This window comes from Amblyomma mixtum, chromosome 9, assembly GCF_055824585.1.
Source record: "Amblyomma mixtum isolate Tamu chromosome 9, ASM5582458v1, whole genome shotgun sequence".
Lineage (NCBI taxonomy): Eukaryota > Metazoa > Arthropoda > Arachnida > Ixodida > Ixodidae > Amblyomma > Amblyomma mixtum.
This window is the reverse complement of record NC_143020.1, coordinates 7611051-7631332: the sequence shown is the minus strand read 5'-3', so window position 1 is coordinate 7631332 and position 20282 is coordinate 7611051. Positions and strand designations below refer to the sequence as shown.

General features: G+C 47.8%; 1 protein-coding gene and 1 pseudogene across 1 annotated transcript; both read right to left on the bottom strand.

Moving 5' to 3' along the window:
* The window catches only part of LOC149328204 (uncharacterized), a 32885-nt pseudogene extending 22972 nt beyond the window's left edge, over positions 1-9913 (bottom strand).
* On the bottom strand, positions 5110-9463 carry LOC149328205 (uncharacterized). The gene is made up of 2 exons (XM_089561084.1): positions 9428-9463; positions 5110-6529 (listed from the first exon to the last, which is right to left on the bottom strand). Exons 1-2 carry the CDS (start codon positions 9461-9463, stop codon positions 5324-5326), a joined length of 1242 nt encoding a protein of 413 aa, XP_089417210.1. The 3' UTR covers positions 5110-5323.
* Positions 9914-20282: the final 10369 nt, after the last annotated feature.

The window sequence follows — 20282 nt, the reverse complement described above, 5'->3', positions numbered from 1 at the left end:
TGCTTGTTGGGCACGGTTACGAAACCCTAGGTTGGCAACGTCTGTGAGGTAGAAGAGTATGTTGCTCAACTTAACAGAATCGTCCCACCGATTGTAAGTGGTAACGCGCTCGTATGAGGCTAGGCAGTCATCGACGTCGTGGTCGTCTGTACCACTGAATGGAGAAGGGTCGCGCTTGTGTTGCACCCCGGAACAGACGGTCGGTCTGATGGGCGGCGATGGCTGAGTTGGAGCGTCTGGCATTGTGGGTGGGGCGAGTAAAGTTCCGCTCCGAAGTTCCAGGTTGAGGACCGGAACGGAGATAGAGGCACCTCCACCAAGTGTAAAGGTGCTCCTTCAAAGCGCAGGCCGGTGGTCGTCAACTGAAGAGCGTCACTAACAGAACACTCCCAGGCATCACTCAGGATTCAGCACTGCACTTAGTCGACCTCTGTTCCAACGCAACGCGATCCTTGCATAGGAAAAGTTTATACCCTCTTGAACCTACTTTAGCAGCCGCAAGCTTTAACAGAATGAACTTTGAGTTTCTGCACACAAAAAGCGATGTTCTACATGTAGGATGCAAGGCGTATATGGGTTAACCGTGCTTGAGCTTCAAAGAATGCCAGTGCAAGACATGGAAAGGACTTCACAACGTGCAACGAAGAAAAGGTGGGGCTATTTAATTTGAATTCCACGAAAAGGTTGCTCAATGTTTCTTATCAGAATGGATGTATTTAGTGGCATGTAAATGCACAGTGGCTGAGAAAAAAAAAAGGTTTAAAGTCTTCTCCAAAGCAACCGATGAAACTACCACCCATTGTCATGCCACAGGAAATGCAATCCCATAAGACAGGGTAGCCTTGCTGTGGGTACCAGCATCAAGTGCTGAAGCAAGTCACGATAAAAATTCTTTCCTGGATGCAAGGCACAATCATGTCTATGGATACTCGAAGCAACACTAAAAAAACAAGAAAACATATGCTATTTCAAGAGGCAGGCTAACCAGTGAAACGCACTGCTTTTGAATTTAATGCACAATACATCAAGTAACTTTTACAAACAGGCCAAATGTACTCAACATTTGGTAATGGCAACTTCAATAAAATACTCATGTCAAATTCACACAACCTAAATTGCCAACTTTACAATACACTACAAAACAGCAATGTTTTTCATAGGAACCAATCGCAGAGCTTGTTTCAACAGCCAAGACATTTGCAGCTTAATATCAAGAACACCTTATGCAAAAAATAAGGATTTTTCAAGTAACACATTACACAACACAGAAGCTAGCACATAATGAAATGGTCACAAACAGCTGATATTCTCTCAACCAAAACAGATTAAACATTGTGCACACATAATGCTCCACAAGTATTACGCCATTTATATCCAGCAGAGATAGCACTCTGAGAAATGGTGATGTAGATGTTCATGAACTCTCTTTGTTGGCTTTCATACCAAAGAACAGAAAACTCTTATAAAGCCTGCAGACTAACACAACAGATATCAATATAAGGTTGGACACCTGCCTCTCACCACTCTTTCCTGCCATCAGTACTGCTGGACTAAACACACAAAGATTAGCAGCAGAGCAGGTTTTCCTGTTGTCATACAAGCACAGATAAGACAGGTTCAATGATATTGATACGTGGCGGCTAGAAGCAGCAATAGAAACAGCAGAGGTAATCTGCTACGCAAGGGACCGACGGCTTGGAGTAGTCTCACAGCACACAAGCTCGCACCTCAGCGTCGTCTTCGTAACAAAACCACTTCGTCGTCCTCCCAGCGTCCGTAGCATGACCCCCCGCGCGGCAAAAGCACCGTCCCGGTGCGCACTACACAGGCCAGCTAGACGGCGAGTTGTAAGGTTTGAGGCGGGACACATGGACGATGTCGGTGCGGGGTGCAGCGGCCGGGGATGACGGATGTAGCGGGGTGATCTCGTAAGTCACCGCGGTCACCGGACGTACGACCCGATAAGGGCCTGTATATCGGGGAAGCAGTTTTTCACAAAGGCCCACACGGCGGGAAGGGACCCAGAGTAAAACAAGAGAGCCAGGAGAGTAGGTGACTTCACGACGGCGACAGTCATGACGTCGTTTCTGATTGACTTGTGAGGCTGACAGCCGCTGGCGGGCGACAAGACGGGCAGCGTCGGCGCGAGCGATGGCGTCCCGAGCGTAAGGACTCGTGGAGGCGGTGGCGGGCAGCACACTGTCGAAGGTCAGCAAAGGATCGCGGCCAAAGAGAAGATAAAAAGGGGAGAAACCGGCTGTATCGTGACGCGTAGAATTGTAGGCGAATGTAACAAATGGGAGGCTAATATCCCAGTCGCGGTGATGGTCGGAGACGTACATGGAAATCATGTTGGTGAGGGTACGGTTCAGACGTTCAGTGAGCCCGTTCGTCTGCGGATGGTAGGCCGTGGCGAATTGGTGACGGACGGAGCAGAAGCGGAGCAATTCGGCGACCACTTTGGAAAGAAAGCAGCGGCCGCGATCGGTGAGCAGGTGACGGGGAGCACCGTGGTGGAGTATGACGTCGTGCAGGAGAAAGTCAGCGACATCAGTTGCGCAGCTGGTTGGGATCGCTCGCGTAATAGCGTAGCGCGTGGAGTAGTCCGTTGCGACCGCGATCCATTTGTTTCCCATAGCAGACACCGGAAAAGGGCCGAGCAGGTCGAGGCCGACACGGGAAAACGGGTCTTCGGGGATGGGAATCGGCTGAAGGTGTCCGGGAGGGAGAACCGAGGGCGTCTTCCGTCGTTGGCACAACTCGCAAGCGGCCACATAACGGCGGACAGAACGGTATAGACCGGGCCAAAAGAAGCGGCGGCGCACGCTGTCGTAGGTGCGGGAGACTCCAAGATGACCGGCCGTGGGAACGTCATGAAGCTGCTCAAGGACGCTGCGGCGCAGGTGTTGCGGGACCACGAGCAAGAGGTCAGCGCCGTCAGGCCGCATATTGCGGCGGTAGAGGACGTTCTCATGGAGCACAAACGGGGCGAGGGACGCATCACAGCGGTTGGCAGTGAGGCGGTCGATGAGGGAACGTAGCGAAGAATCCAAGCGCTGTTCTTGCGCAATGTTGCGGAAGGCCGAGATGGATAAGACGCAGGCGTCAGCCTCGCATTCGTTGGAGGAAGGCGCATCGACAGGGTAACGGGACAAGCAATCCGCGTCCTGGTGCAAGCGGCCGGACTTGTGGACGACACAAAATGTGTACTCTTGAAGGCGAAGAGCCCAGCGCCCCAGCCGGCCTGTAGGGTCTTTGAGCGAAGAAAGCCAGCATAAGGCGTGGTGATCCGTGATAACAGAGAAATGGTGCCCAAACAAGTAAGGGCGGAATTTTGCAATAGCCCAAACCAGGGCGAGGCATTCCCGCTCGGTGATAGAACAGTTGCGCTCTGACACAGAAAGGAGACGGCTGGCGTACGCAATAACGCGAAGCTTGTTGCGTTGCCGCTGAGCAAGTAGGGCACCAATGCCATGGCCGCTCGCATCGGTCCGAAGTTCCGTAGGGGCTGAAGGATCAAAGTGAGCCAACACAGGAGGAGCAGTGAGGGCATTGATAAGGGCTCTGAAGGCGTCAGCTTGAAGGGGTCCCCAAGAGAACGGCATGTCCTTCTTGAGGAGCGTGGTAAGAGGTCGGGCTATTTCCGCAAAGTTCTGGATGAACCGGCGGAAATAGGAACATAGGCCGAGAAAGCTGCGCACATCACCGGAGGAGCGCGGAGGAGGAAATGAACGCACGGCGCGGACCTTGTCGGGGTCGGGTTGGATCCCAGCAGAATCGACCAAGTGGCCAAGGACCTTGAGCTGTCGGCGGCCGAAGGTACATTTCTTCGAGTTCAGCTGAAGACCAGCGCGGCGGAAGACGGCAAGGATGGCTGAAAGGCGATGAAGATGGCTTTGGAATGTGGACGAAAAAACAATCACGTCATCTAAGTAGCAGAGGCATGTCGTCCACTTAAAACCGCGCAGGAGGGAGTCCATCATGCGCTCGAAGGTGGCAGGGGCATTGCACAGGCCAAAAGGCATGACTTTAAACTGGTACAGGCCATCCGGGGTGACAAAGGCGGTTTTCTCCCGATCTCGTTCATCGACAGCGATCTGCCAGTACCCTGAGCGAAGATCGATGGAGGAAAAGTAACTGGCGCCGTGCAAGCAGTCGAGAGCGTCGTCAATTCGGGGCAAATGGTAGACGTCTTTCTTTGTGACGGCATTCAGATGGCGGTAATCGACGCAGAATCGCCAAGTTTGATCTTTCTTTTTAACAAGCACGACAGGGGACGCCCAAGGACTACTCGAAGGCTCGATGATGTGGCGGGCCAGCATCTTGTCCACTTCTGCCTGAATAACACGGCGCTCTGCGAGGGAGACCCTATAGGGCCGTCTGTGAAGAGGGCGGACCTCGCCGGTGTCAATGTGGTGGGCGACAACAGAGGTTTGACCCAAGGGACGGTCCCCAAAGTCAAAAATATCACTGTAGGAGGACAAGAGACTGTGAAGAGCTGTAGAATCAGCAGAGGGTAGATCGGCCGCTATCATCCGGGAAATAGAATCCTCACTGGAGGGCTGCGATGTAGGGACATTGGATACGGCAGTCGTTGGGTCAGGAGCCAGGACAGAGACTGTGCAATCGTTTAATGGGGACAGATCAGCAAGTGAAATGCCGGTCGGAAGTACCTGAGGGGACAGGCTGAAGTTGAGGACAGGGAGGCAGGTGCAGTTGTTGATGATGTGGACAATGGTGTGGGGAAAGAGGACGTTACGGTTCAGAATCACAGCGGTGATAGGGCAGGCGACGTAGTCTCCATCAGGGACGGGAGGAGAAGGCGACATAGGGATGTAGACAGCAGCTTGTGGCGGGAGACGAGCAAACTCGGTGGATTGAAGGCGAGGTGAGCTGGTGGAGTCGTCATTGCACAGGGGCAGATCCAATCGGAGAAGGCCTGAGGAACAGTCAATAAGAGCTGAATGGGCGGTTAAAAAGTCAAGGCCAAGGATTATGTCCTGAGGGCACCTGGTCAGGACGGTAAACAGAACGGGTATATGACGTCCGGCAATGCTGACTCTCGCAGTGCACATTCGAATCACGGCAGCGGGGCTGCCATCGGCGACGCGAACCGTGGACATGGCGGCAGGCGTTAAAACTTTCTTCAGACGGCGGCGCAAAGAAGAGCTCAGGACAGACACTTGGGCGCCAGTATCAATGAGGGCAAGGACCGGGACACCATCCACGAGAACATTCAAGAGATTACGTTAGGCAGCGGGGGTCAAGAGAGGATTTTCAGGCCGGGTCAATGATGCAGCGTCACCTCCGGGGGCTGCATCGGCTAGTTTTCCGAGAAGTGGCGGGAGGTCGAAGGAGAAGGGCTGCGGCGTGTGGTAGGAGAATGGGAGCGGCGGCCTAATGGGGAAGGTGAGCGGCTGGACCCACGAGCGTGCGGAGCGGGCTCGTCACGGAGCGGATCGGGACGTGGGGTGAAGCGGCGCGGGCCGTAGTCGTTGCGGCGGTCGACGAAGGAGTAGGGGCGAGGTGGCGGGGACCAACGGCTGCGGCAGTGACGGGAGATGTGTCCGACGCGAGAGCAGGTAAAACAGATCGGCCTGTCATCAGAGGTACGCCATTCGGCAGGATTGCGATATCGGTACCGAGGCGAGAAGCTGCGACTGTAAGTGGCAGCTGCGATCACTGGAGGGTCCGGGCTGGCATGAGCGTTGTCCACGACGCGAGAAGGGACGGGCATGTTCGCAACCTCCTGTCGAACGACGGCTTGGATGAGGGCCAAGGTGTTGTCCGGCAGTGGCAAGGAAGAAAGAGCGGGCGTCATCGCCTCCAGTTCGCGGCGCACGATACGGGTTAAGTTAGCCGGGTCGGAAGGCTGCCGCAATGTTGGCAGATCTTCACAGGAGGAGCTAGCAGCAGTGTTCGGCAGCCGGTCAAAACGGTGAGAAATGCGCCGGTGTTTGGCTTGCTCGAAACGCCGGCACACCTCAATAACAGAGGCGACCGTGGAACAGTCTTTGCATAGAAGCAGGTTAAAGGCATCGTCGGCAATGCCTTTCAGTATGTGGCCAACTCGATCTGCCTCGGACATGTCTTTATCCACTTTACGGCACAAGGCGAGGACGTCTTGTATGTACGCTATGTATGGCTCGGAGGAAGTTTGGGCGCGTGACGCGAGGGTCTTCTTGGTGGCGAGTTGGCGGCCGATGGGTTTTCCGAATAGGTCGCGGAGCTTCTGTTTACAGATGTCCCATGAGGTCAAGTCCTCTTCGTGGGTTTCGAACCACACTCTCGCGGTGCCGGTCAGATAAAATATGACATTAGCGAGCATCAGCGTTGGATCCCACCTGTTGTGCGTGCTGACGCGTTCGTAAAGGGCCAGCCAGTCGTCCACATCAACGTCGTCGGTACCGCAGAACGTGCCCGGTTCGCGGTGGTGGGCGACGACGACCGCTGGCGGTGTTGACGGAGAGGGAGATGGCTCGGACTCGTTAGATATGGTGGCGAGACGGCGGCCACGGCGGAGAGCCAGCTTGAGGTCGGGGATCGAATTTAGCAACCTCCACCAAATGATACGTGGCGGCTAGAAGCAGCAATAGAAACAGCAGAGGTAATCTGCTAGGGACATGCTACGGACGCTGGGAGGACGACGAAGTGGTTTTGTTACGAAGACGACGCTGAGGTGCGAGCTTGTGTGCTGTGAGACTACTCCAAGCCGTCGGTCCCTTGCGTAGCAGATTACCTCTGCTGTTTCTATTGCTGCTTCTAGCCGCCACGTATCATTTGGTGTCAGGTGCTGGGGTCCCTTCATCGCCATCCTGGTCCCGGAGCTTCGGTGTCCTGCGCCTGCCGTGGACGTCGGCCGTGAGTGCCTGGTCCGCGCCGCCCGGCCATGCCCCAGCCCGTCCGACCTGAACCGACCTCGCCGCTCACCCCAGCCCCGTCCCCCGCCCGGACCACAAGACACGACTACCCAAGACCCGACCGACCCGAGACCCGACCGACCCGAGACCCCACCGACCCGAGACCCTACCGACCCAAAACCGAAGACCCACACGTGAAGACACCGCCCCCCTGCCCCTGCCGTCCGGTGCGTCCAAGGACCTCGGCCGTCAGCTCCTGGCACCCTCCGGCCCGGATGCTTCGTGGACCGGGCCTCATTCTCTCATCTTTCTCATCGTGGCGGCCAGCACTGCACCATCTTCTACATATTGTTCGATCCTTCACTCAAGACCATCGCCATTTCGCCGTCTGTTCGTCACCGATCGGGACGATCGCTCGGAGGCCCCGGGTAGTGTGACGAAGAAGAAGCTGGCAGTGGCGCGGGACGGAGCGCTCGCGCTAGGCCAGCGGGGATTAAACCATCTCATAGCCATCGTTCACCACGTCTCATTCTTCGGCTGGCCGCCACGTAACAATATTAACGAGCGAATTTACAATGAACGTCACCAAAAATACACCCACTCAGACTGAATGAATAAAAAGAATATTTGTGCATGTTTTACCACCCCAAATGTCTTCACGGAGTCAGGCTGACAAATCGCACCAGCAACAGAGATTTAGCGTAGCGGAGGCGTAGTAGTGTGAACTTATACTGGTTTACTGAAGGCCGGCTCCAAAAGGGTGGTGACCCCGCCTGGCTGCACCCATTCTACTGCGCGTGCGTGGACAATTAGGAGTAAACCGGCATACATCTATGCTATTAGGGCTCCGGTATGCTAAATCTCTCTCTAATATTGGGTACAAAGTTTTTAAACTCTCCCTCCAACAAGAAGTGATGCAATCCATGTATGACCATGATTTTATTTGCATTCGATTTTACAAGCACAGCAGGCTCACTCTTCATGTTCAGGAAATACTAAGAGCGAGTGTGTGTGCAGTTTAAGGAAACAACGAATGTTGTTTTCTGAAAACTCAGTAAAAGTGAATAAACCTTACAAACGTAAATAATGATGGTTAGCTACCAACACCTTTCATAGGAAATTCAGCTAGAATCTCGTTAGCTTGCATATAAAAAGATAGCTAGGAAAACATATTGACTAAGGGCATCACAAACCACTACTATTTTTTGTGAATCACCTTTTGTGGCGTCGTAAGTTTTGTGTATGAGCGAATGTCTCTTGGCAAAAGTCACATTGGTAGGGCTTTTCGCCCCTATGGGATCTAACATGACTCTCAAAACTTGAACGTACTGCACATGTCATGGGGCACAGCTGACACTGATACGGCTTTTCACCCGTGTGGGTACGGATGTGTGCCACCAGGTGACTCCCCTGTGTAAAGCTGCTATCACAACAGTCTCAACGGTAAGGACGCTCGCCTGTGTGAGTGCGCAGGTGTTTCACTAAGGTGCTCTGGTGTGCAAAGCCCCTACCACAGTGGTCACAACGGTAAGAAGGTTCACCAATGTGAGTGCGCTGGTGTGACTCCAGGTGGGCCTTTTGTGCAAAGCTTTTTCCACAATCGTTAACAATGGTATGGGCGCTCGCCCCCCCCCCCCCCAAGTGGGCCTAATAACTAAACAAACGGCAGTTAGCTATGTTTAGCACACAGCATACTGCCATTTTTGTTTCCTTTATTTGCTCCTTAAACAGTGTATAAGAGGAAGCGAAAGCCAGTGGCTAAAAACCTCATGAGGCCTTGGACCCCTGTACAAGTTCTTACATCAATGTTTAGAACTCACAGGGGTGGCAGTTTTGGTCAATAGTTGACATATTACGGAAAACAACTCTCCAGCATATCAAAGGCAAATATCACCATAATTCACTACAGTTCTACGAAATGAAGATTCTGTATCCTTCATACTGCTCTTTGAAAGGCAACATCCAGGAATGTATTTACGGAGAAAAACTGCAGATTCTAATGATGAGTTCTATCCAAAAATACACCATATTTACAGCCTCTGGTGGCGAAGCCTGCATGTGAAAGACAGGTTATATCCATAAGACACAAGATTACATGTACAACAAGTCATATGGTGTTATATGGATGAGACGGTGAAAATGGAATACAATCTCATACAAAAGTTGTGCTATATCATGTGAATTCAGTGGGCCAGGGTTAAAAACAATCGAGTTCCAAACTTTCAATTCTGAACGCAAATGAGAAGATATAATTATGCTGATAAAAAAATCACAGTTACCAAAAAATATCCAAAAACCAGTTGCAAGCAAATCAACAGCCTTTTGATAGACCTGGTCGCTTCCACAGTAACTGTCTTCATGGGAAGGACTGTACAAGTCTGCCTACGCAGATTTAAGAACTAACGAGTGTCTGTTATGATTACAGACAGAACACATTGGTACAGGATTCTTTTTTTTCCTGTAGACCTCTTACAATCTTCTACAGCACATACTAAAAACACTTTTAGAGCATAACTGGTAAAAAATTGCCAGGAGGCTTGCTTACAGCCAAGATTACAGCTACCCACGAGTGTGGCCAGCATGTCCAACAGGGTGTTTCCCATGCAGCAGCTCCAAGAGCGCCATTAACCAAATCTGTAGAAGCACATCTGAAACAGCACATTACTGCGTGTCAAGTGCAGTTAGAACAAACCATATTTACTCGTGCAAGGCCCACACCTCCAATATGGAATGAAAAATTGGAGGAAAAAAAGAAGGAACTGTCATGACCGAGCTTTGCAATGCGCTGCTCTGAAAGATGTTTAAGATGACAGGCTTTTCTGACACCATGGATGGCAAGGAAAAAAACCATCTGTCTGGTGAGCTCTTTAGACACCAACAATAGTGAAAGCTGATGATGACAATAGATGGTGAAAGGGCAGCTTTGGCTAAAGAGGGCCATGGCTCAAGGCACTTTCTTTGACACGTTGGGGTTAAAGGCCCATTTGCAAGCACTTCAACCAGCAAAAGCCAGTGGGAAAATTTGTGTATTGCATCACTGGTGGGTACCCAGTGCTAGTACTGAGATTCCAATCCTGCACATCCTACATGCGTGGTGCATCCTTAAATGACTATGCCACTGCTGCAGGGAGAGTGAATGCAGCAAGAAATAAAGAATAAAAGTATAACTTGTCATCACCTACATTCCAAACAGAATAGCAGCAACTCTAAATCAGTTTTACAGGCATTTTGTGAGGCTTGAAGACCTGACACGTGTAAGGACCTCACTCTGGCGAAACCAAAAAAGAAAAGAAAAAACCAGTGGGAGACTAAGATGAGTAAATCTGGAAAACTTTGCATTGCCTTGGGCAACAAGGTAGAGAGCACAGCATCTATAGGTACACACAGGACAGGGTCAACAGGTTCAATAGAGCAGAGAGCTATACAGAAACATTGGGCAGGCAAATTTTCTCAAATGCTTCACATCATAATAAAAGAATTTCCTCCCCAAAGATAAATCAAGGCTGGTACAATGATCATGAATCAAAGTCCACGCATGATGCATTACAGATGTGCAGAACAGTATTTGGTATCAGAAAACTAAAGTAAAACATTCTCACGATACATCGCATACAGCCAAATGTTGCCTGCTCTTAAAAGAGCCTCAAAACGGGATGGCACATGTCCGAATGCAAGCGAAATGCACACAGCAACAAACATAGTTTCGACATAGTCAGGAATACTTCGCACATGACGAAGTGAGGTCAGTCACGTCTGACCAACCACAATTAATCATAGCGTACTCTTCAGCAAAGCCATAAAAATGCCCATAAACCATTGATCAGCGGCAAACATGATATCATGAATTCTTCACACAATACTGTCAGAACAGATTTCGCAGAGCCCCAAGAGTTCATAAAGCCCCAACTAGTGGACGAAGCAAGAATGTAACCTGGTGGAATCACATTGAATGACAGAAGCAAGCATTTGAAAATATCTGCGGCTATACAGCGACAGAATCAATATAAAGATTGATACGTGAATCACACGCACCAAAAGACAAATTATTTTAATGCTTGCGATATTCACCCTTGATGTTCCTGCGGTAAGAGAAAAACACTAAAGATTATCTCATAAATGAAATAATCTAGTCGCACACTTATCAGAGCAACCACACAATATCCAGCTTAATTACACATTATTCTCTTTCGTGTTATCTCGCCCATCCTTTCGCAATGACCATCACTTCAGTTACAAAGATGCTGCTTCGATTTCTGAATGATAGGATGGAGTCAGATTCAGCCCATTTTGCATCAAAAATAAACTCGTCATTTTCTGCCGTTTGTATTTTAAGCCGAGCATAGTGGTTTTGAACCAATGCCTCTCCTTTATTTGAGATGAGCACCAGCTGCTTATTTTTTTACAATTCTCGAAGTCACAAATTTATTTGACAAATTGACATGCAACGTCCTACAAGCGCCAGCACAGACTTTCTTCCGGAAATATACAAAATCACCTGAATGCTATAACTCCCCTGAAACATATGCAAATTTCATTCATTGTCTTGTGGAATGAAGGACGACCATTCAGTATCCTCCCATCCCCTATCCACCCCTTTTTCGTGGAGTGCCTGGCTTGTCTAAGATAGCTGGAAAGACCACTGGCCCTTGCACGACAGGCATAATCCTTTCTTGGTTTTGAGTGACCAACTATCATGATTCTTGTACTTTTACTACTGAGTGCACACCGCGAAAGTACATAGGCCACAAGCTGCGTTCGACTGCTGTACGTGGTCAGGTGTTAAGTTGGTACCACGACAAAAATGGGAATCTAACCAAGAGCTTATTTTAAACTGGTCAACCATCGCACAGAAATGGTTTCTGGTCAATGACTATCAAGTCAAAACGAACAAAGAGAAGCCAGTGCCTTCTCAGCATCAGTAACAACTCTTAGAGACCACTATGCAGCTAACCGTTAATCCCTCCTTCCTTCTGTTTTCGGCAAGCCTGTTGTCATTTCTGTGGAAAGAATTATATTGTTTACGAAACGAGTTCACCAAATGAATGTTTTATTTGCAGGGTGATGCCCATTTTCCTCACTATTAAGATCCCTGTAATTCAAGCAATTACATCAAAACTAATTCCAATTCACTTTGTGAAAAAACACAATGCACTGAGATCACTGCACATGCAATTTTCCAGGTTATAAGCATGGAGCAATGGAGTCATCAAAGGCTGGAGGCGTGGTATTGAAGGTTTCTTCCTCTGGAACCTTGTACGCATTGGCTTTTCGGTAATGGCCTGCAAAATAATAGAGAGCAAAGGAGTTTCACTTTAAAATGAACCGAGATGCCACAGGAATCGGAACTTGTGTGCGCTTCTGTAGATGGCAATGCACAAAAACAAAGCCTGACAGCACTTTCGGTAGTCTTTCTTCTCTAGGCACAAAATGTAAAAGGGTAGGATAGGAAAAAAGAAGTGCAACTTGCAATGTGCTGTTAACTGCAAGTAAAAATATTTGAAACATCTTTTTCTACCAGCTAAAATGCAAAGACTGTTGCGGTATCTTTAACAATGCTTGTCAGTTCAGCCCAGCTGCTCGGGCTAGTTCTCTTGGCAGATCCAGGTAGATTCTCATGAACATAACTTTGCACATGCAAATAAATGAAAGTAAGATTCTGGCTGTGTTAGCAGCACTACATTGCTTTGGAAGGTTCTTCCTCAGGCACGTTTTACCTTGTCCTTGTAATATTGGTCTTCATGTCTGCAAACCGAAACAGAGCACAGTAAACTAAGCAGGAATCTACAAAACCACAACAGCATTGTTGGTATGCTTTGTATATGGAGCACGTATCATGCAGCAGGCCCTAGCCTGTTTTAAAAGCATCTGCTTGCGTTTGTGGCTTCATGCACGTGCAATACAGTAGAGCTCACTTGTAACTGCCACAGACACACCAAACACTAGCTTGGTATGAACAAGTGCGGTGCCATCGTCAAAGTATGTCTTGAGCAACGGCAATATGTTTCAGATACAACAAACACCTTTGGCCGCATCACTCGGTTATAGCAAACAAGGAGGTGCCATTAATCCCGCCGAATATGAAGAGGTCGTGCTTCCACTAAGCGTGGAGATCGAAGCGCGTCTCAGCCCTCGTGAGACCGCCCGGAAAGGGCATGTCGACTTACAAAGAAATAAAAAGGCAGCTTTGTGACCGTAAGCTGACGGCCTACAAGGGCCTGTGCGCTCACCGAAAGGGCAGCATCCAAAGTCGAAAAAGAAGCGTTACAAAGGGAAATTGTTGAAACCGAACCTGCTCCCCATGCCTACAGCCTCCGTGAGGGATGCTTCCGAAGGAAGGTAGGCCTGCAATGGGACGTTGCAGGCAACTACTGCAAGTAGACAAATGATAATCGTTTCATCGAGAACTTTTGCCACTTCTTAAGCAAGGCTTGTTTACACTCTTTTTTTCTAATTTTCTCTACCTTTCTCACGATGCCTCATAGCAAATGTCTAGAAATAAAATTAAAAAAGAAACAAAGAGCAGTGATTTGAGAAGTTTGAACACCTTGCTGTTCATGTTGGTCACGTGATACGCTTCACCTGCCCAGTCCACCGGTACATTTTTTCAGCTGCTACCACACGCAGGTAGCGTCAGAGAGCGGACAGTGCAGCTGATACATTCTGTGCCACGCGTGCTACGCTACTTTAGTCGCTGCATGGGCATACGGACTACAGATCAAACTCTTGAAAACACACGTGATCAGATGCATGGAGGCCTGTGGCAACGCGTCATTGATGCATTGCTGGCCAGATGTTTCCTCGCAGGACAACATTCCGGCGGACCACAACATCCCAGGTAGCACACGACGGCGGGCCAAGATTGAAAATCCACTGGCAAAGCGTGGCCCTAACTAGGCCCAGAGTTTCCAGTGAGCATCCGATATTGGTTGTGCCAGTCCTTAGCACATCCAACCATGGCCCTGGTTGTCCGTCGCTTTGCCAGTATTGGCTCAGCCGTAATTAGATCCTGGCTATCATGGGCCAGGTTAGCCAGGATTGCCCCACTGTTTGCCATTGCTGGCTGTACCATCATCGAATCCTGGCTATCATGGGCCATGTTAGCCAGTATTGTTCCACTCTTTGCCAGAATTGGCTATGCCATTTCCGGGAGCTGGCTATATTGGCCTAGGATTGCCACCGCTTATCCAGTGTTCAAAGTATACTGGCAAACGTTGGTAAACATTGTGTCATCCATTAAAATGGGTTCAAAATTAATTTTATGGTCGAGTACCGTATCGGCAGTTCATAATTTTCGAACGCCCTAAAACATGCGAGTTCAAAGATTTGGTTTTATTTATTATTATATTTTAACCGAACACTTTTGCAGTTTGTGAGCAAAGCTACCCATGATTCCGTTGGAAAAGCTGCACTCTGGTTGCGCAGTGAGCAGCAATAATACGTTTAGGAGAATTGCGATCGAAGTCCTGTTGATCAGAATTAACGTTCTGATTACACCCGTGACGCCTTCAACAAAAATTGTCAACAGGTGCCTTCAACAAAAATCAAATAAGTTTCATTTGGTTAAATTTTTGGAATAAAAAAATCACTTTTTTTATTCGCTCTAGGAATTCACTGCCGCAGTGCGCAGCTGGTGTCTGCTTCAGGGAGATCGCGATACAAACGTAATAGATTAGCCCAAGTGCATTCGCTAAACCGAAATTGTGCTCAGTTTTGGCAACGTCCAGAAACGAAGCAGTCGCCTCGTAATTTCGAATTATGCGTTGCGCTCGTGAAATATTAGGCGGGTACTTCATAAACGCACGCGGACACGTGCTAAGCAATTCCTACGCTTCCCTACGTCGTGCCCTGTGATCGCGCCTGCCCGTGTTTTCTGATTTGCTATTTCCTTCCTTTTCTGCAAATCGTTGTGTTGGAAATTGTTGTTTTTGACCATTTTATTCTTCTGTTGCGTAATTTACATTGGGGGCTATATAGCTCTTGCTCAAGTCTTTGCATATTTACTCGCAGGTTTTGTTTGTCTTTCGAACATCACCTTTATTGATGAAAACCATCGAAAGTAGTTGCGAACCACAATTCAACATGCCTTTGTTTGTTTTTGCTTTTTTGCGCGAATCTTCCACCCCAACAAACAATTTGAGGATTCTTCGACGACCACTGAATAAATGAACTGACAACTGGCGTTAGACGCATGTTAACCTAGCTTGTTTGGCGCATGTACGGTACATGAAACTATGAAAGAGCGCGCATTCTGCTTGGATATTTTTTTTGTTTTATATTTTTGTTATTATGTGGTAACATTTTAAGCTATCTTGAACTAACAGAAGCCACATCATACGGCCCCACAAAATACGCGAGTGTCTGAAGTCGTTTTGGCGAAATTCATCTTGAAGCTCCAAGTTTTTCACTTCAAAATTTTCACGCTTTTGCTGCAGCTTTGTAGCAATACTTTGGCGCTTCCGTGTTTCCCATCCACTTCTCTCTTGTAGATATTGCTTTCTGTACTGCCTGTGGCCATGTGACTCATTCTCCAAAAATTCCAAACCCTTTTCACGTGTTTTGGCCTCTTTCCCTCTCTCTTTCAAGTCTTCAAGTCCAATATCTCCCCACCTGTTCTCCCGGCCGTGCCCTTTTCCAGGTAGCGGGCTAACCCCCCACCCCGCGAAGCGCTATTTTTTCTTTTTGGTTGTCACTTTCTAAAATCTGTTTTCCCTCGCGCGCAGCTACGCGCTTCGCTGTTCCTCCACCTCCCTGTCTCCACCTTTCAGCTCGAGGACCTTTCTCGGAACCACAAAACCTGTGTAAAGGAAAATTACTCTCTCCCCTCCAGCCAAACACCCCCCCCCCCCGCCCCCCACACACCATCGTCTCCACTGCTCGTCTTGGAACCGCGCGACTCATCACAATAAGACATTCTTGACTGCACGGCGGAGCTCAACCACGTGCACAACCAACGCGACGAAAATGCATGCACACTCGAGCTAGCACCGTTCATAGTCTGTGCACGCGAAAAGCCACACTCATATATTAGGAGAGCTCCGACGTTGTTCGTACCGCCTCCAAGATCTTTTGTAAGTACTAAAACTCTTTTATCTTGATATACGTCTGGAAGTTAAAGTGGTTTTTGTAGTAAATGTTGCTTTGACTACATGCGGCTTTATTTTTTCGGCAGGAGAAGAGAGCGAGCCAAAAAGCACGAGGACGATTTCTGTGTACCCACTCTCATTGCGAAATGGCTTGCTTTACGTCGTGCGCAGTGGAATTGTGGCCGAATGGTGAGAATTTAATTTTTCGTCTTTGGTGAGATGAACTCACTAAAGATTAACTACTTTGGCTAACAGCGAGTTTGAACTCATATGACTTGAGATAGGATGCATTCGGGAATATGTCCTTTACCGCTTATCACGACGGAAATCAGAACCGCTTAATTAATTTTCCACTGCAGACTAGTTGGTAAGGATATGCGTAATACTTCCGTAGTGTTTCTTTTTGCCTTCTACTCTCTCAGACTCAATAGAAAATCCGCAATTACTGGTTAAAGCTTTTGCCCAAGTTCTCTCGCAATGAAAAAGGGCATTACTCTGGACTATCAGACTAGTATTTTTGTGTGGTTTTCAAGTTGCAGTTTCGAATCCAACTATAGCATGCATGCGAAGCAACTAAGGTAAAACAAAGGTGCCCTGAGTTCCTTGCGTTCAGCGTATCTCGTCAAAAATCGCAAGCCACATTTTTAACCCTATTAAATAAAACTAATCAAAAATGTTGTTTTGACGTCCATGTGGAAGAGACGCTACAACCTGTGCATATTTACTGGAATAAAAATTACCTCGCAATTTAGAGATACGAGTTATGATATTAAAACAAAATAATACATTAATCTGTTTTCAATATCACATTAATTGGCTTATCTCGCATTGAATATATTTAATGGGAGTGCGACACGACGCATTAAACTAAATTAAACCATTTGGTATAAGGGAAGTTTAGTAAATTAAATTCCACTTTGTGCAACTAATGTGGTGCTGGTTCTTAAGAATAAATTAAAAATTATCCTGTAAAATATGTTGCTAGTGTCTTCACGATGACTGTGTTTCACAAATTTCGGTGTTATTTAATCATTTTTGTTTTTGTTCTGTGATGGCCATAATTCAACTTACCATGACATCATGCATCTCTTTGCAGGCTTGGCGCTTCGTGAGGCCATCGTGCAAGAACTGGACGAGGAATTTGTATGAATGCAGTCCAGCAGCCCCCTTGCAAGTGGAGTGCAACGATTACTTCGGATATGACTGATCAGTTCACTGGAGGACAGCTCCGTTGAGCGCTTTATGGATGCCTTAGCCGTGACGCAGCAGCTTGCCGAGATGCTTTGTCCAACCTGATCAGCACACACCAAACTTGAAAATAAATTGTTTTCCCACGACATCTGCCACCATGCTCTTGGGCCCCCTTTCCTTACTCCCCACGGTGGCTGGTGGTAGCGCAAACCATCCTGTATGCGCTAGAAGCGTGATTCTTGTAACTCAAAGCAATAAACGGGTCTTTTTTCTGGAATTTTTTCGCACCCTCATTTATGAATATTTGCTAGGTAGAATGGTATGTATGTACATCCATCCACAGTGCCGGTCATTGGCGAGTGGGTTAATTGCATGTGCCAGCGTTCGAAAGCTGGATGCCATTATTCGAAAGCTGGAAACCATTATTCGAAAGCTGGAAACCATTATTTGAAAGCTGGAAACCATTATTCGAAAGCTGGATGCCAATATTCGAAAGCTGGAAACCATTATTCGAAAGCTGGAAACCATTATTCGAAAGCTGGCTACTAATGTTTGAAAGTTGGCTACCAATGTTTGAAAGTTGGATGCCAGTATGAGACCTTTGCTGGTCCATGCTGCAGAACGAACATCGGGACTGCGTTGGCCGCTTGATCGGCCGAGCGTTGGCCCAAAACTGGCATGAAAGTAAGGCCAATGTGTGAAGTGGTAGCGCTCGGCCCAAATGCCAGTGTAGGACCGATGTTCGTGCCAAGTTTTGCCAACACTTGCGCGACGTTCGGCCAATGTTGTTGTGCTGCCTGGGATAGCGTAGCTCGTGTGCACTGACGAAACTGTTGAACGCAAATTAAAAGAATTCCCCTACCGCTAGTAATCCAATTAATGCGGTCAGTCCGTCACCACATGCCGTGGATGCTTCAACTGTGATTTGTTAATGCGATACCGTTAAGGAGCCAGTGTCGCAGAAAAACCAGCATTGTTATTGGTGTCGTAGGCCAAGAGCGAAAAAGCTACGAATATTCTAGAGAGATGCAACGTAGGTGGCAGATGAGCCAACTGAGTCACATGACTTTGCGATGTTATCACAGCCTCTCGACCAGATTGTGATCAAACTGGCCGCCGTGGCAGTAGGCATTTAAGTAAATGCTTGCTCGTGAGAGATTACTGGTCATGGGAGGTTACACACACACACATATATAGTGGCAGAAAAGTATGAACAGATTACCAGCCACGGAGGTGATATGAAGCTGTGAAATAAACTTTGAATACTGATACACCGGCGCTGCTGGCTTTGTAGAAATTTTAAATGATATCTCAGAATTTCATTTATGATGAATGATCAGAGGCTTACCATGTTTTGTGCGAACGTATGTGGCTGCAGAGATTTCAGCGGATAACTGGGGCTTCCAACATTAAGGTTTTCAAAACATGCTACTGCAAGGCTTGCAGGTTACAATGTGACCCTGTGCTTTTCCACAAAAACATTTTCACTATTTGGCCTATAGTCGCCATCGTGACGTATGAAAACACAGTACGTAGGTCAGGAAGATGTTCTCCATTGTTACTTTGGAGGTATTCCTGAACATAAAAATATGGTAGTACTGATGAATGACAACCAACCAGCCAAACCAAATTCAAACAGTGTTTCGGTCTGGTTTTAAAGGGTTTAATGTCCCTAAAACGGCTCAGGCTTTGATGGACGCCGCAGAGGAGAGTTCTGGATAATTTTGACCACCTGGAGTTCTTTAACATGCGCTGACATTGCACAGTACACAGGCCTCTAGCATTTCGCCGCCATAGAAATGCGACAGCCGCGGCCGGGATTGATTCGGGTCAGCAGCTGAGCGCCATAACCACTGCGCCACTGTGTTCACTAATAGATTATTTTCAATCTGGGAAGTAACAGACGTGCATAACAAACCATAAGATTTGCTCAACCAGAAAAAGATTTTCTCAGCTGCAATTACAAGCTCAATATCCAACTGCACTGCAAAGACAACTCCTGTCTTACTTTTATACAATCTTTTCACCTGATACTTCCAAGCACAAATGTTATGCCAACTAACTGACAAAAAAGCAGATATGAAATAAATACAATGATAGTTAGAATTAGAAGGGGCATAATGACAATTAAGGAAGGGAATTTGTAAACAAAGAGGAGATATCGCGTAACTTGCAAGGAACTCTTACAAAAGCACACATTGGCTAACGAGCCATCAGACTCCAACAAACATAATAATAAAAAAACTGCACAGCACATCACAGAAATTGGAGGAATACAGCGTAGGACACCAAAAAAAGCCTTGAATGTTAAAAAAAACACACGAATTCAAAGCTTACAAATAAGGAAGGGACTGTAGATAAACAAAACTAGGTGCGGTGGCACTTGCCACAGGCTTGATACAAAGGGGATGCCAACAGTGATTTATTTATCTAGGGGAGATATCTTGGTGTGTGGTACAAAGACATGTCCCTCAATACATTGTTTTACAGGACAGGAGCATCAAGCTGTGGGTCGACATCAGTTGGCAGCAGTTCCTCTGGCATGTTCTTCCCCTGGCTACTGGTGCTCCTCCAATGCCTGCAAAACGAGATAACAGGCACAGCACACACACACACAAACGAGAAACGACACCAGCATTGCTCTGCAATGCAGGCAGTGATGTATTTTAAATCAGACCATTTAGTGCAATGCTAGGGTAACATGCACTTTTCATTCTTGGGTGGCGGCGAATAGGACCTGAAAAAAGGTTTTTATACTTGCATGCCATACCAGCATTCAGAAGGGTAGAAAATTGGGCGAGTCGGTAACTTTGATTCTTGGTATGTGAGGTAGCGCAAAATGGGACAAGGGACAGAGAAAGGCGCACATAACACAGGCGCTATGTTGTGCTGTGTTCGTCTTTCTCTGTCCCTTGTCCCGTTTTGCACTACCTCACATACCATGAACCATACCAGCATGCAGAGGGTGACCACCTGTATATACAAAAAAAAGCCTGCTGAGATGCAGAAACTGCTGGTTGTTTGCACAAGTTTTTGGCGTAAACTGCTGGCTACAGGTACCGCCTTTTTGGATATGGTCCGCCAGCTTGCACAAGCCACCACAGTGCACCGCGAACGCTTTTCATAAATACCAGCGAATAAACTAATC